A 16,971-nucleotide genomic window follows, 5' to 3' on the forward strand; every position below is an offset into this window, starting at 1 on the left:
GATATAAAACAGTTGAATAGAGATAAGAAGGACTAGAACCAATTCTCATGACAATAATTTTAGAATCTTAGAATATTGGACAGTACTATTTATATAAGTGGAATTAATATATCAGAGTAATGATACTGAAAAGAATAAAACATTATTACATATTAAGCACTGTAAGTGCTTCACATGCACTAAGTCCAACGACTTCTTGAGTTGTGTACTTTTGTAATTCTCATTTTATAAATGAGGAATCTGAGGCAGAGAGCTTGAGTAACTTGTTCAAGTTAATGGAGCTAGTAAATGATAGGATTCCAACCCAGCAGTCTTAAGCTCCAGAATCTACGCTCTGAAAGTAATGAAATGTTCAAATTCTGAATGGCATATTATTTTTACTGAATATTGGATGTTTTTCCCTCAAACAACTAGAATTACAATAATGAAATGTGGCAGTTTTAATTTTTAAAAAATGTTTGTTTTAGTTGATTTTGACATATGGCGCAGTTTTCACGTATAAATTGTAAAGTCATATAAGAAAGTCTAAAGAATAAAGAAAGTATAAAGATGAAAATAAAAATTATTTGGGGGTGCCTAGGTGTACAGTTGGTTAAGTGTCTGACTCTTGATTTTTGACTTGCTCAGGTCCTAATCCCAGGGTTGTGTAGGACTCCATGCTGGGTATGGAGCCTGCTTAAGATTCTCTCTCTTTTCTCTCTCTCTCTCTCTCTCTCTCTCTCTCTCTCTCTCTCTGTGCCCCTCCCCTGATCATGCTCTTTCTCTGTCCAAAAATTATATATTATATATATATATGTGTATATATATATGTTTGTAATCCTCACCAGTATTTGTAGTATTATCATTACTTAATAATTATTAAACACTTACTGCATTTAGTACTAGATGTTCTATTTTACATGCAAGTCTTTTTATAAATTTTAAAACTTCTTTTTTTTTTTAATATGAAATTTATTGTCAAATTGGTTTCCATACAACACTCAGTGCTCATCCCAACAGGTGCCCTCCTCAGTGCCCATCAGTTTTAATTTTCCCTCCTCTTTTTGTAGGGTCTTGGTGCTCTTTTGAGTTCTTAACTAAGTTTTGTACACATATACAATTTGTTAATAGTAGTTGTAGTTAATAGTTATTACCTATAGTTAGCAGTTACTGAATGTTTACTGTGTTTTAAGCATGGAAATGGATGCTCTGTATCATTTAATTCATGTAGTAATCCTATGAGAAAGATGGAAGTTAAATATTATGGTTAAGATCACACAAATAATAAGAGATGGAAGTGGGTTAAGGACCTAGGGAATGTGGTTCTTGGAATTTTGATCTTAACCATTAGGTGTGTTGCCTCCTTAGATCTCCATATATTTGCTTTTTTTAAAATTTTTTTTTTCAACGTTTATTTATTTTTGGGACAGAGAGAGACAAAGCATGAACAGGGGAGGGGCAGAGAGAGAGGGAGACACAGAATCGGAAACAGGCTCCAGGCTCTGAGCCATCAGCCCAGAGCCTGACGCGGGGCTCGAACTCACGGACCGCGAGATCGTGACCTGGCTGAAGTCAGACGCCTAACCGACTGTGCCACCCAGGCGCCCCCATATATTTGCTTTTTGATAGCTCTTATTATTCCTTTCGTTAAGAAACCATCAACTGTTTTTTTTTTTCCCTAAACCCACTGACTGTGGTTTATTTTGGGACCAAATATTGTTGCTACTTTCCTTTTCTTTGGTTGAGTCCATTGCCCCATAGCTTTGTTTTTCCTACAGTGATTTTTAAAAATCTATTATAAGTAATATAATTCTTTTGCTTTAAATATTCTTTAATGGCTTCCCATAGTACTTGAAATGAAAATTCCTCATCTTGGCTCTTTATGATTTGGCTCTTTGGAACTTTGTAATAAGTTTTTATGTCAGGATATTTGGACAGAGAATTAGAGTATCTCTTATGTTTAACATGTAATTTTTAAAAGTAATTAATAACTAAAATTTTTTTTTTGTAATTAAAAAAGTTTTATAATCATAGGAGTTTTAGAAAAAAGACTGTGTTTCCCAAACTATATCTCAGAGTCTCTTTTAGCATAATCCAATTTTGATGAAAAAGGAAATGACCTTAGATTGGCAATATAAAGAAGTTACTACCCTGAGGTTAAGTGCTAAACTTTGTAAACGCTCTAATCTGAGTTCACATTTGCTTTTTCAGTTACTATATGCCTTTAGGTCAATTATTCTTCTAGGCCTCATCTTGTTAAAAGGGGTTAATGAATGTGTTTGAACTACATAGTACAGTGCCCGGTCCATTATAAGTATTCAGTAAGTGATACCTACTTGTTGAAAACAAATTTATTTGGGGATAAAAGGCTGAAACATAAATATCTATGGGATGTTTCTTCTTTGGACAGAAATTAGGCTTATTCTATAAACTTCATACTGTAATAACTAAATATTGAACATATTAATGCGCTAAATAAGTATTTAGATAGTCATATAAATAATTTGTGTAGATTAAGAAGTTAGAATCAAGTAAGTTATTTGCCTACATTTTTGGTGCCAACATCATTAGCAACAATTATTATAATAGTGCCAGTATTGTGGGGCAGTAGAACACAGGAGTGTTTGGAGAAAAGGAATGGTTAATAAAACAGGAAAATGTACATTTATCTTTTCCATCAAGGCTAATAAGGTCTTATATATGAGCCTAAAGAGTATCATAGATTCTTTACAGATTAATATTTGTATTAAATGGAAATGCTCAGGTTGAACGTGATATCTCGTTCCTTCCCAGAAATTATGTCAAAAAACATTTGACACTAGCTAATTGACTTTGTTTCATTTGCACCATTAGTTGCCATTTATTTATCTGCTAGGCAACAGTGTTCTTTGTTTTCCTTATTATAAGTTTTCTGCTACTCACGGTACCTCTGGTTTTCAGAATTTGATGGACTTAAAGTTTTTCCTTTAAGTGCAAACCTATTGTGAAAAATATTCAGAATAGTGATGTGTGCAGGGTCCCTTTGAAGATGGAGTATTGGACTAGATGAAGAGGTCATCAGTATACTGACATGTAGGTGATCTGTAGAGCTATGATGAAGCCCTGACCTCTTCTAGAGGTCAACGTAGTTTGTCCTTTTCTTTCTGGCAGACACTATATTTTTAATCTTAGACACTTGGTTGTCTGTACTATTTAAAATGCTCTTGAGAATTCCTTTGGCATCTTGTTCTGTATCTGATTACCTTGCTTTTTTTCTCTTGGTTGTTTGCCTTTTAGGAAAATTGTTAATTCTGATTTTTTTTTTGCATATTCTTTTTTTTTTCTAAGTTTAGAGAGAAGGAGAGAGAGAGAGAGAAAGAAAGCACAAGTCAGGGAAAGGGGCATAGGGAGAGAGAGAATCTTAAGGAGGCTCCATGCTCAGTGTGGAGCCTGATGTGGGGCTTAATCCCTTGACCCTGAGATCATTACCTGAGCCCAAATCAAGAGTCAGACTAAGCCACCCAGGCGCCTCCGCATATTTTAATTCTTATGATTAGAAGTAAAAATAGTTATACATATGTAATGATAATTGCTTTTTGATTAATCTTACAAGGTATATTATGCCATATGTCTTCTGACTGAGTTACCTCATTTTAAAAACAAACCAAATTCTCTGTTTCCATGTTTCACAAGTATTAAAAACTCTCATTTACAGGCATTTTTCCAAGACTCTTTGCCTAATCTTTGTTGAGGTGAATTTATTATTATTTTCAGTGTATGTCAAAAGATTTTTGGATGTATTTTATATGTAAATATTGTCATGTAAAATAAGATCGAAACATGTTACTTAATAGTGGCATGATCAACTACTTTTATTTTTCCCTAGGAGGATAGCAAACAAGCTCAGTTTTTAGCCTTGGCAGTTGTATACTTCATCTCTGTTCTTATGGTCTCAAAGTACAGAGACATTTTGGAACCCCAAAATGAAAGGCGTAACCAGTCTAAAGAAGCTGGTAGTGAAAGTGGGAATTTATCACTTCCTGGTAAGCTTCCATATTTTATTCTCTGGGATCCAAAGTTCAAGTAAAACATTACCTAATAGTTAAAATATTCTGGAATTTAAATCCATTTATTTATAAAGTGAGAGTATATATTTTTAAATTAATAACTATATATTTCAATTTATTTTAAGTACTGTGTAGTTAATTGCAGTTGGGAGATGATTTTTGTTTTTTTTTTTTTTTTAAATGAGCCATTTAATTAAAACATAAGTGAGAAAATGTTATCTTTTACAAATACCATGTTAAACATTTTTGTTTGCCTTGGCATTTATTGTGAAGAAGAAATAATTCATATTTCTCTATAAGAGGCAGATTTGCTAATAAATAACAGTAATAACTAGAGGTGTAGAGTAGCTGCAAGTTATAGATGTATAGTTAGAGAAGCACCTTTTGCAGTCATAGAAGTAGCTACCACTTAGTGGAGGTGATTTATTTATTTAATAAGCATTCATTCAGTACCGACTAGGTATTTGGGCATATTCATGAACAAAAGAGGAAAAGAACGTCATCCTTCTTGGAGCTTATATATTCTTGTGAGAGGAGATTGAAAAGAAGAAGTAGATGTACTAAATAAATTGTATAGTATTTTAGAAGGTGGTAAGTTCTAAGAAAAGATAAAATTGAACAGAGAAAAATTTCAGGAATGATTAAGAGATATGGAGTGTGGGTTTTTACTCTAAGGAAAATGGAGAATTATTTGAGTGTTTTGAGATAGCAGTTGACAATTGACTTAAGTTTTTCAAAGTAACACTTGGGATTCTGTAGGGAGAATACATTCTAGAGGGCAAGGATGAAAAACAGTGTTTTAGTTGTGTACTTCCGTATAACATATTACCTCAGAGTTCAGTGGTTAAAGCCATAACTGTTTTAGTTTTGTTATCATGATTCTGTGAATTTAATTCATATAGGGCACAGTGAGTATCATTCATCCCTGCTCCAGATGATGTTTGCTGGGGTTGTAAAGTCTGAGATGGCTTTTCTACTCATACATCTAGTGCCTAGCAAGGATGGCTCCAAGAGCTGAGGCTGACTGACTCGAAATGGCTCAGCTGGGATTATATGTCTGGGTCCTTGATAATTGTTCTTAGTAAATTCTTTGGTTTTCCTCCATTAGTTCGGAGGGCCTCTATCTTTGTATAGTCTCTATACATGTTCCCTCTAGCAAGGTAGCCAGCTTGCTTACAGAGGTGTTCAGGGATTCTGAGAAATGCCCAAGCTGCCAGATCTTTGTAAAGTTTGAGCACAGAACTGGCCCAATGCTAATTCTGCCTCATTCTGTTGGTTAAAGTAAGTGAGGCCCAACCCTCATTCAAGGGAGTGAATACCAGAATGCATGGAGCAACAGAATTATTAATTTAACAGTCTCATACAACCAGTTGGGAGGATATTGCAATAATCCAGGAAAGAGTAGTTTTTGGGAGGACTAAAATGGTAGTTGTAGAGTAGTGAGCATTTGTCAGATTCTGGATATATTTTGATGGTAGAGCAGGATTTATTTATTTATTTATTTATTCATTTATTTATTTATTTAATCATTCATTCATTCATTCATTCATTTATTTAAATACATGAAATTTATTGTCAAATTGGTTTCCATACAACACCCAGTGCTCATCCCAAAAGAGAGAGAGCAGGATTGAAAATACTAGGTGTGAATATGTGAAAGATGCAATGTTATCAAGAATGATTATAAGGTGTAGTTGGATAGACTGAAAGTTAAAAATATTTAGGGAAAAATAAATTCAGTTTTCACCATGTTGAGTTTGAGATATCTTTTAGACATACAAGATGTAAAGTAGGCACTTATAAATAAGTATGTATTGTTTTGTTGATATAGTAGTGTTGTAAAACTTTAAGAGTGAATGAGATCACTCAAGGAAGTAAATATTGTTAGGGAAGATAAGTATTAAGTCCCTCCAATTTAAGAAATCAAAGAGAAAAATAAGTGAAGGGAATTAAGAAGGAACAACCAGGGAGGTAATACATAAAGAATGAGAAGAGCATAATGTCCTATTAGCAAAGTGAAAAAAGTATTGGCAAGTTAGAGGCAATAATCCTTTGTTGGTGCTGTGTCAAGTGCTGAGGACTGACCATTGGAGTTATCAAGATGGAGGTTTTTGGTAACCATTGGATTTAGGAAGATGGAGCATTTTTGTTGGTATGCAGTGAATGCCTGATTAGAGGGAATGAGTCAAACAGAGAGTAGGTGATGCTCCTTGTTGAACTAGATTTTAAAGATTATTGAATTATTCTTGCATATAGGAAGGATGACATGTGTTTTTTTTTTTAACAAGTAGAAACTGTGTTTGAGGTAGAAATCTTGGAATTATTGTCCAGAGAAATGGCAATGTATAAAGGCACAGAAGCCCCAAATGTTGTCCCATGTTTAGCAGATTGCATGTAATTTGATGTTATAAAGTGTGATGGCATGAGTAGCAGAAGATAAAATTGTAAATTAATAGTCATCTGATAAATAGTTGATGACCTACTACGTGCCAGGCATTGTTATGGGCCCAGGCATGGTTATAGGTACTGGACATGAAGTGTTAAAGAAGACAAATTCCCTGCTTTTATTAAATTTAAATTCTATCAGACTCATATTATTAAAGAGTCTTATACTTTATCAAGGATTTTGGATTTTTTCTTCTAGGCCAATGGCTTTCAGCCTTGTGTTGCTATCCATTGGTATGTCATGGTCAGTTTGGCAGTTTTTTCTCAGTTTATTATCATTTATTACTTTTATTATTCTCATTGTTTTATTGAAACATCTATTTTGTTGTTATACTCAGTATATTACATGCGTCTATTATTACATAGATTATGTAATTTATTTTTGCCTTTTATTAGAACATGCCATATATTTCCTAATTTAAAATACTAGATGGTGGGCTGGGTTAAATAGGTGTTATGATGAGCCCAGGGTGATGGATGGAAGTGTTGAATCACTATATTGTACACCTGAAACTAATATAAGTATATGTGAAACTAACTGAAATTAAAATAAAAACCTTAAAAAATAAATAAAATAGTAGATAGCTGTTAGGGCTGGATGTACCTTTTAAAAATTGCTTCTAATTTTTTTTTTTGTTTATACTTTTCCTTTTGTTTCTTGGTAAGATGTAGAAAATGCACCATCAGCATTCAGTCCGCCAACCCCAGCATTGGTGGAAGAATCTGAAAGCACGTCATCTGCTCGGAGGAGGGACTCAGGCATTGGGGAAGAAACAGCTACTGGCTTAGGAAGCAGTGTGCATGTAGCTCCTCTGATAGCACCTCCAAGTGTCAGTGCAGGCCCAGATGCAATCAGCGAGGCGCTGTGCACTCTTTCTTTAGAAGTCAATAAAACTCAGGAAGCCAGAAATGATGGAGGAAATGAGTCGAATAACAAGGCTGCACCATCGGTTTCAGTTTCAAAAAATGTCAATGTGAAGGACATTCTTCGAAGCTTGGTTAATATACCAGCAGATGGAGTCACAGTGGATCCTACCCTTCTGCCACCAGCCTGTCTTGGAGCTCTTGGTGATCTTTCTGTTGAACAACCTGTTCAGTTCAGATCTTTTGATAGGTACTGTAAATAGTCTTTTGTTTTGGTCTGCTTATATGTATAAAATTCAAAGGGTAAACAGGAACTTAATTTAACTCTGCAAATTTTGTAGCTTCAACATTAGAAAGTGGTGTTTTGATCTAGTTTATAAAAATTACAAGGATGTTTTTGTTGTATAAAAGGCTTGTAAGTAGGCAACAAGGTATTCACATTTTTGTTTTTCATCATACCAATAAGATGATTTAAAAGTAATATTTAATGTTAATGTTACATTGGCAAATTATATGGGCAATCATTTTGTTTGTTATAAGTTAGAATTCGCCTTTACCTATACATGGCTACCTTTCACTCTTTTGCTGGCAGTACTGTGCCAGCCTTTGTGAAAAGAAGTCTGAATCTGTGGATTTCAACAGACTCAGGAATTCAGCAAGGTGTTCAGAGTTTGACAGCTTTAGAAAGCAGACTGTACATTCCTGACTTTAGGTTCTGCTGCCTAGTGAACCTTTTGCTAATATGCCTGAAATTTTTTTGTATATATTATTAAACTTTCTGAAATTCTACCTATAAGACATGTATGTATTGAGTTATTAAATATAGTCTTTTTCAAAGATCAGTATTTTATCTTGATATAAGCTCTAACTTATAGAGAAGTTGCCAGTTAAAAGAACTTTTGTTTTTCTGGAGTAATTTGAAAGGAAGTTGACACAGTAATCCATCCCCTTTGAATATTTTATTGTATATTTTCTTTCCTTTATTTTAAAATTTTATTTTTTAGGGAGTGAGCGAGCAAGAGAGTGTGTGTGCTACTGGGGCTGGGAACAGAGAGAAAGAGAGAGAGAATCTGAAGCAGCACAGAGCTGGATGCAGGGCTTGATCCCATGGCCCTGGGATCATGACCTGAGCCCAAATCAGGAGTCAGACATGCTCAACTAACTGAGCCACCCAGGCGCCCCTCAAAGAGTATATTTAAAACTGTTTATAGCAATGGCTATATTTTGAGGGTGGGAAGAGGTGTACATAACTAGTTTTTAAAATATTCTCAATTTTTATAATTTGTTTAAATTTGTATTAATCTTAGATTGAGTAGTCAAATACTTGTGGGTAGATTTTTAAAAATAGTTTATTTTTGAGAGAGAGAGAGGGTGCACGCGCATGCAAGTGGGGGAGGGGTAGAGAGGGGGACAAAGGATCTGAAGCAGCTCTGCTCTGACAGTAGTAAGCCTGATACAGGACTCAGACTCATGAACCATGAGATCATGACCTGAAGTTGGACACTCAACCGACTGAGTCACCTAGGTGCCTCAAGGGAAACTAGATTTTTCAATTTAATATATCTTACTAATATAGGCAAAGTTTCCTTAAATGTCCCAAATTTGAAAATTGTTGGCATTTATTTATTTATTTTAAAGTTGTATAGGAATTAAATCTATGCTTTAGTATGTCTTCAGTGAGTGAGTTATAAATTTATTTAGGAAACCATGCCTCAGTAATACGTAGTAAGGGGTTTACTGAAATAGAATCCAGAGGGGGAATTTTTGTGATAGCGTTTTTCAGGATGTTATTTGGAACTTACATGTCTAGTATGCACTTAACATATTGTCTGATGGCAAGCACAGTGCTCTGTTTTTTCCCCTTCTTTTTCTCAGCAAGAGACACCTTTTGAAAAACTATTTTCGTGCAGCTGTAGACCAGTGGAATATCTTTGGGAATTTCAAAGCATCCCTCTGATCATGTATTTATCTCTGGAATGCTGTGTCAGAAATCACAACTCTCCTCATATCTTAAGAATTATCAACTTCCAAGCAATAGCTGGAAAGTTTAGAGTAACAGCTACATGAGTGGAACCTTGCTGAAAGGCTGCCAGGTTGTGGGCCTTTGTGGATGGCAAGGTGTTTGTGTTCATTCCCATGCCAAAATTCTTGCTCTTATCTAATTTGAAGATCCTCTGTGGTGATTAGTGGATGCCAGGGATTTATCTTGATAAAGTTCAAGGGCTTGTCTGGCTTTTCAATTAGATCCTAAGGGAGTAAAGTGCTAGGCTTAAAATGCTCTTTTCTCCTTTAGCGAACTATTTGCATGCTAAATAAAATAGCATTTATGTGAAAGTTTGTGATATTTGAAACTGGTTACTGTTTTGAAATGGAACTTCTGAACTTTAGTGATCTGGAAGGCATTGTTGCTCTTTGTTGTGGCTAAATAAAAAGAAACTTTCACAGAGGTCTCCCTTGTTCATATAAAAAAAAGTCAACAGTGTTTACACTTTCTGTGTGTTTAACTTTAGGAAAATTACTTCTTTCTCATCTGTAAAATGGGGATGATAATATGTAGTACTTAAATTCATGGGTTGTTATAAATATAAATAATTCCTCTGTATTCTTAGTGCAGTGCCTCACAGATACTAATTATTCATTAAAGTTAGTGAGTTTGTAAAGAAAATTATAACATGTAAAGTCTTATACTTTAATATTTGGATTTTAATTGACAGTTTTGAAAAATAGCTTATAAAACTAAAAGACATATCTGTCTTACAAATTCTTTATGCCAAACAGTGTCAAGTGTTTTTTGTCAAAGTTGATAGCAGTTACTAAAAATCTAGAGTTATTTCCTTAAATATTAACAAGGATTTCTATCAGTCTCTTTAATAGAAACTTAAACTGCACCCTGAGAACAATGCCAGACATATCCCTAGAATCTCAAACTTGTGCCAGATGCATGTTGCATTTTCTTTGTGTTTTCCAAAGCATTTTAGAAAAACGTGAAATCTTAGTCCTTTAATGATCATTCTTAAGTAGTGGTAAATATAAATTTCTGCAATTTTTAAACTGTTGGACATGCTTTATTAGTTTAAATTTGTACTTACATGCATGATAAATATGAGGGCTTAAAGATCACCTCTACTGGAGATTTTAGTCCTTCAATGTGGATGGAAACTTTGTGATAATGAAAATAGTAAAGGAAAGGAAAATATCCTGAAGTCTGCTGACTGCTTTTTGTCCTTTCAATTATTATGACTTGGAATTTTCTTAGGTTTTATGTGGCCCAAAGCTGAAGCATCATTATTTTGCTTCCTCAGAAATGGTTTGAATCAAAAATTTTGGAAATGGATTCAGTTTATTTCCCACTTAGTACCGTACTAAGTGGGCTAAAGAAAGGAAAACTTTTTCCATTTGTGAGCACATAGATATTTTATTTTGGTAGTAATACATGCATAATTTTATATCTTGGAAATCCTTACTACCATTGCTTGTAGATGATTATACTATAGAATTGTGCTTAAATATTAAAATGATTGTGGTAATGGTTGCACACTCTGTGAACATACTAAAAACCATTTAACTTTACACTTAAATTGTGTAATATGTGAATTACATATATCTCAATGAAACTTAAGAAAAAGGTCAATATGAGAAAACAGTTCAAATAAAAGCTCTTGTTTGGGCGAACTTGGAATTGTAGGGCATTTATGTTGGCAAGTTATTTTACCTGTCTGAGCTTTACTATTTTAATTTTTAAAGTGGAAGTAAAATGTAAGGGTTATTTGGAGAATTTAGTAGTAATTCTTGGCATATCATCGGTTTAATTCATAGCTATTAATGATTTATAAATTTATATAACAGAATAGTGTTATATAGTTTATATAACACAAAGAATAGTGCATTATGAATGTTGACTTGGAGACTCTGGGGAGGCTTACCTTTAAAAAAATTTTTTTTAATGTTTATTTATTTTTGAGAGAGAGAAAGAGGGGGAGAGAAACAAAGCACGAATAGGGGAGGGGTAGCAGAGGGAGTGGGAGACACAGAATCTGAAGTAGGCTCCAGGCTCTGAGCTGTCAGCACAGAGCCCGACGTGGGGCTCGAATTCATGAACCATTAGATATTTGAGCCAAAGTGGGAAGCTTAACTGACTAAGTCATCCTGGCACCCTTGGGGAGGCTTACCTTTAAACAAGGTTTGAAAGGTCAGAAGGAAAAGTTTCCTAGCAAGCAGGGATAAAAGGAAGGCTGCTTGGCTGAGGAATAGTATATTCAAAGGGTTGGAATTGTGAAATAACATACATGCTCAGGAATCATAAGAGCATATTGCAGAAATTTGTAAGGAATGCTGGATTAAATGTAAACTCATGTAGGCAGCCATACTTCAGATGTATTAGGGGTGAGAATATGAGACAGATCTTAGAAAATAAATATCTACTGAGCTGTAGTAAAGAATAAATATTATACATGATTGAAAGAATTATTAATGGTAATAGGTTAAAGGATTAGAAATGAGATCAAGGGGTTCCTGGGTGGCTCAGTTGGTTAAGTATCCAGCTTGATCTCAGCTCAGGTCTTGTTCTCAGGGTTGTGAGTTCAAGCCCTGTGCTGGGTTCCACGCTGGGTGTGAAGCCTACTTTAAAAAAAAAAAATGAGATCAAGTTTTTTGTTACCTTTAACTAACCATGCCATCTTGGACAGAGATTGTACATACTAAGGAACGAACATCTGTAGTAGATTTTTTTCTGTTACTAGTTTTCCAACATTTTATTGCGAAAATGTTCAAATATACAGAAGAATTGTACAGTGAACATCCATAGACTCCATCACTCTATTTACTTCATCATGTAATTCTCCCTATATACATTCCTCTCTCCATCTTATTTTTTTATGTGTTTCAGCAGACATCAGTTCACTTCATAAACATTTAACCATGCAGATCTTAAACTAGAGATCAGTACAGTTTTTTAAGGTAAAATGTACATGCATTGGAAGGCACAGACCTTAATGTGTATCATTTGATGAATTTTGACAGATGTGTACACCTGTGTGACCCAAGTCCTCAATCAAGACATCATCAGTCTTGGAAGTTCCTTCATGCACATTCCCAGCCAATGACGGTCCCCATCCCCTAGATGGCAGTTACTCTTCTGATTCCTTCCTACCATAGATTAGTTTTGCCTTTTCTAGAACTTCATGTGAAAGGAAATACAAAATTTGTGTTATGTATGAGGCTTTCTTCACTCACCATAATGCTTTTGAGATTCACCTATGTTACCTGTATTAGTAGTTTCTTTTAATTGCTGAGGATCTTTTCGTATATAAGCTTATCACTTACTCATTTCTATTTTGAAAGAATTCTGAGCTGTTTCTGGTTTTTGGCTATTAAATAAGGCCTCTTAAACATTATTGTACACATTTTTTGTGGGCATGAAGTTATCTTGAGGAAATTCCTAAGAGTGGAATTGCTGGTACAAAGGGTAGTTTTATTATGTCTTAAATTTCAGTTATGGAAAAAACAATTTCAGCTTTCTCAATACTATTTTCTGTTGCTCATTTCAGTGCTTACATATATGAGTGATCTAGGTCTTGCCAGTTCTTTCTTTTGGGAAGAAATGTGAAAGTAAATTCTGTATAGTACTCCTCACTCCAAAATAGGTTGCTAGGGAATGCAGCTAGAGATTTTCTTAAACAATAGGTTTATGAATTTCTGCCTCGAGTAGGAAATATATAAATTATTTTTTGTATTGTTTTGAGTGTTCCCCGTGTGTGCACACGCACACACACGGTCATATCTACTCCCCTAAAGTCAATAGTCTTCATCTGATATAAGCTACTATGATTTAAGCACACCATTTTGGATTGAGGGCTCAGGTGGCTGTTGCTTCTATTTTTTAGTGTATAGTTAACATTGGCAGTCACCCTTATAATGATGTGACACCGGCTACCCCCAAGTACATTGAATAAACCATGCCTAACACAAGAGAACTTGATTTAATTGGCAACACTGTTTGCCATCACATGATAGGCATTGAAGTAAAACAGAACCTATTTCGCGTTGCATTATCTCTCTTTGGTATAACAACAAAAACAAAATGTATTTTTGAGTTACTGGAATTACATAATTTCCACTTTTGAATACATTTATTGGGATCAAGTATCTAAGTAACTTTATTTAGAAACTGAATACTTTAAAGCTGTTAAGGGAATACTTGAAGCTTGCAGTTACAATATTGTCAACAAAAGATGTGATTAAATAAATTGAATGTTGAAGACTTTAGGCTTATGGTTAACACCAGGTAATTAAAAGTAAGCACTGCTGTGGGAGTGCATTATATATCAGCTGTCCTCTTTACCTCATTAACTGGGTTTTTGCATGTTTATGGAGCTAACTTCAATTAAAAATGCCTTTTAGTTATGCCTAATAAGGTCTTTTAGTTACTATTTGGGTATAAAGTATTACACTTTAATTGAAATTGGTGTATATAAATACCTGTTTTTGAATAATAGACAAAATGAATTTGATTATTTGGAATTTTTTGCATCTAGCTTTTATACCTATGCATTGTTTTTTTTCCATATAATATTGTCAAAAGATAGTCTTTGGGGGTTAAAAAGAGAAACTTGATTATGTAGGTTTTAAAAATTACTTATATCTGCATTTTTTTTACCTTTAAGATTTCTAAGGTTTTATGATTTCAGATTAGTGGTGCTTTAAAATCCATGTAGAAACATGTTGAGTTTTCTGCTTCAATTCTGAGGTTAAGAAAAAGTTAATTACTTTTCCACTTGAGTGCCAAAATTCCTTTTTTATATACCTGTGGTTATTTTTTATTTAAGTTGGGTAATTAAAGATGATCATAAATTTAAAGAATATTGTATAGTAATTGTAAGTTCTATGAATGTAATGGATTATTGTATTTCCATAGAATATTGTCTTCATTCTAAAAAATTGAAATGCAAATAAATATGCCAAAATTGGAGAGATTTCTTTCTGAGAGAATATTCTAAATTGTACATCAAAATATAAATCAATAAGTTAAAAAAAGAAGTTTGTTTTCTATTTTGAAATTAATGTAATTAACTTGAGTGATGTTTCGTATTTTAAAATCTATTTACTTTATTACAGAAGTGTCATCATTGCAACAAAAAAATCATCAGTCTTACCTTCTGTACTTAATACGAGTCTCCCTACCAATGCAGTCAGTGTGGTTTCTTCAGTAGATTCACCCCAAGCTTCAGATGTAGGAGGAGAATCACCTGGTGAGTTAGTTATTAGTGATTTGAGCAAATAAGTTTTTAGATTCCATTTTTGCAAAGTTAAGATATTTGGTTAGGCATGTTGTAAATCTTTATGCTTTCATATTATACTGTTGATTGTTTCATAATTTTCTAAGTAAATTTGAGTAGTATCAAATAAATTACATCAAGTATTTCAATATTTTCTCCACTTAAACATAATAATTTTTCTTAATGTTTAGTGATAAGAGGAAATGTTCACAGTTGGTTAAGTAGAAAAATATGTGCAATACTTTATATACCATGTAATCGTAGCTATGTGAAGTATTTATCTTTTATATGTGAAAAAAAAGCTAGGCAATGTATGCTGAAACTACTAGATTATTTCCATGTAGTTGAACTACTGGCAATTTTGATGTTTTAAGTTTAATGTTAGTATCTTTTTCAGAATTTTATCAGTAATTCTGTATTATGTTTATACTTAGGAAAAAAATAGTTATTGATAAGAATTTTCCACCTGGAACTAAAATCTGCAGTAGTGGTACCGAATTTTGTCCTGCCTTATCTTTTGTTTTACTAAAAATTAAAAACAACAACAACAACAACAACAACAACAACAACATTTAGACCTTATTTTTTAGATTAGTTTTAGGTTACATAAAAATTGAGTGGTTAAGTACAGAGTTCTATACACCACCTCAATGCCATTCCCTCCTTATTCCCTGTTTTTGACATCTTGCAGTAGTGTGGTACATTGTTATAATATTTCTTCATTGTTTTAGTGAAAAAATATGAAAGAAAATAAGTAGAACTCTACCAGATTTTTCTTTTCCTGTTGCTCCATTATACTCTGATGCTTTTGTTTTTCTTTGGAAGAGAAACAATTTGGTAATCTATGTTGGGTTGGATGCTAATTTCTGTTCTTTCACCCCCATCCAAAACCCTTAAAAAAATCAACTGTGATTTTTCTAGATCTGCCTCAGTTGGGAAAAAGGCAGAAGTCACTAATATCTATGAAACTGTATGCCATCTTTTAAACTCAGTTATAGTGAATTTCTAGTAACTTCCCTGAGCAAATGTTTTAAGTTTTAGAGGTTCACTGTACACTGAGTAAAATATTTTCATCTTATTTTGAGTACATTGCTCTTTTACTTCAGTTTATGGGACAAAGTAAGTAAGATCCTGTGATTTGTCTTAAATATATTTTTCAAAATTTAAATCATGCAGTCTTTAGAAGAGATAAGAGACAGCTGAGATAAATGGGCAGTATTGGATATAAAACAGTATGATAGATTTATTTCTGAAACATTGTAATTTTTCGAGTAAATCCATTATAATAGAAACTCACCCTGAAGAGCCATATCCAGAATTACAAAATAATTTGCTATTTTTAAGACTATTATAATTTTGGCAAACCCCCACAAAACCCTATATCCAGCTCATAATGTACTCTTTTCCCCCATTATTTAAATCTTGTATAATTTTCAGTGGTGATGTTTCTCATATAGTTCCCAGGTTTTCCCATTTTGTGCTATAATTGTTAGTTCTTTCCTTTTTCTTCTTAAAACCCTTGGATTAAAAAAAAATTCCTCTCCAAGTCATTCCAAATCTTTGTGTTGATGGTCTTTGTTTTCATCATCTGTTTTTCATATCTGACTGTTCCTTTCCTCTTTCACTGTGCTCTTCTTGTCATTGTTATTTGGTGTCTCCAGTTTAGATTGGTATTTCTATTCCATTCTCTTAATTGCTGACATGAACATTACTACCTTGATAAGGGAAATCTAACTCAGTGTAGTGTTTTCAGTCACTGTACTTACTCTCCTACGGTCTCACTTTACATACTTTTGTTTACTGCCACCAGCCCATGTACCCTGTTCTTTTTTCACTTGGAATCCAGACCACACAAATATTTATCTCTTTGCTGTCAGTATTTTTAACTGAGAGATTTTTGTGTTCTTTTTAGTAGATCTCTTGATTTAAGTTATTTGCAATTAAAAAAAATAGGCGATATGCATTTATTTTCCTCCTCCTGGTTCAAGCATTATTTGGAAAAAGTGATTTGTGGATGAATTGATAGTTGTAATTGCATGCTGAGCTGGGCAATTTATTCTTGTAGATCTGGGTAAGTTATGTATTAGTCTTAGTTTGATCTTGTATTTCTTTGTATGAAGATACAATAAATATATGTCCCTGTGGATCTTAAACCTTTGTGCCTTGGGATGACTTCAGTTCTAAGTTTCACAGTGAGTCAGCAACAAAAAATGAACTGCTCAAATTCATTAATAGATTATTGGTTAGTAAAAAATACACTTGAAAATACATAGTACAATAGCAAAAAAAAAAGGGGGGGGGGACTTTCCTTGGAAGAAACCATGTAAATATAAAACATAAAACAGGACTTTTATAGCAGAAAC

General features: G+C 33.5%; 1 protein-coding gene across 8 annotated transcripts in view; it reads left to right on the plus strand.

The window, feature by feature from the left end:
* Positions 1-16,971, plus strand: part of LRBA (LPS responsive beige-like anchor protein) — a 786,930-nt gene that overhangs the window by 209,248 nt on the left and 560,711 nt on the right. For all 8 annotated transcript variants that reach the window (XM_043567604.1, XM_043567611.1, XM_043567619.1 and 5 more), the window contains exons 29-31: positions 3,845-4,001; positions 7,137-7,584; positions 14,448-14,581. In XM_043567604.1, the coding sequence (XP_043423539.1) occupies positions 3,845-4,001; positions 7,137-7,584; positions 14,448-14,581 (739 nt within the window). The remainder of the gene's footprint in view (positions 1-3,844; positions 4,002-7,136; positions 7,585-14,447; positions 14,582-16,971) is intronic.

Source organism: Prionailurus bengalensis, chromosome B1, assembly GCF_016509475.1.
Source record: "Prionailurus bengalensis isolate Pbe53 chromosome B1, Fcat_Pben_1.1_paternal_pri, whole genome shotgun sequence".
Lineage (NCBI taxonomy): Eukaryota > Metazoa > Chordata > Mammalia > Carnivora > Felidae > Prionailurus > Prionailurus bengalensis.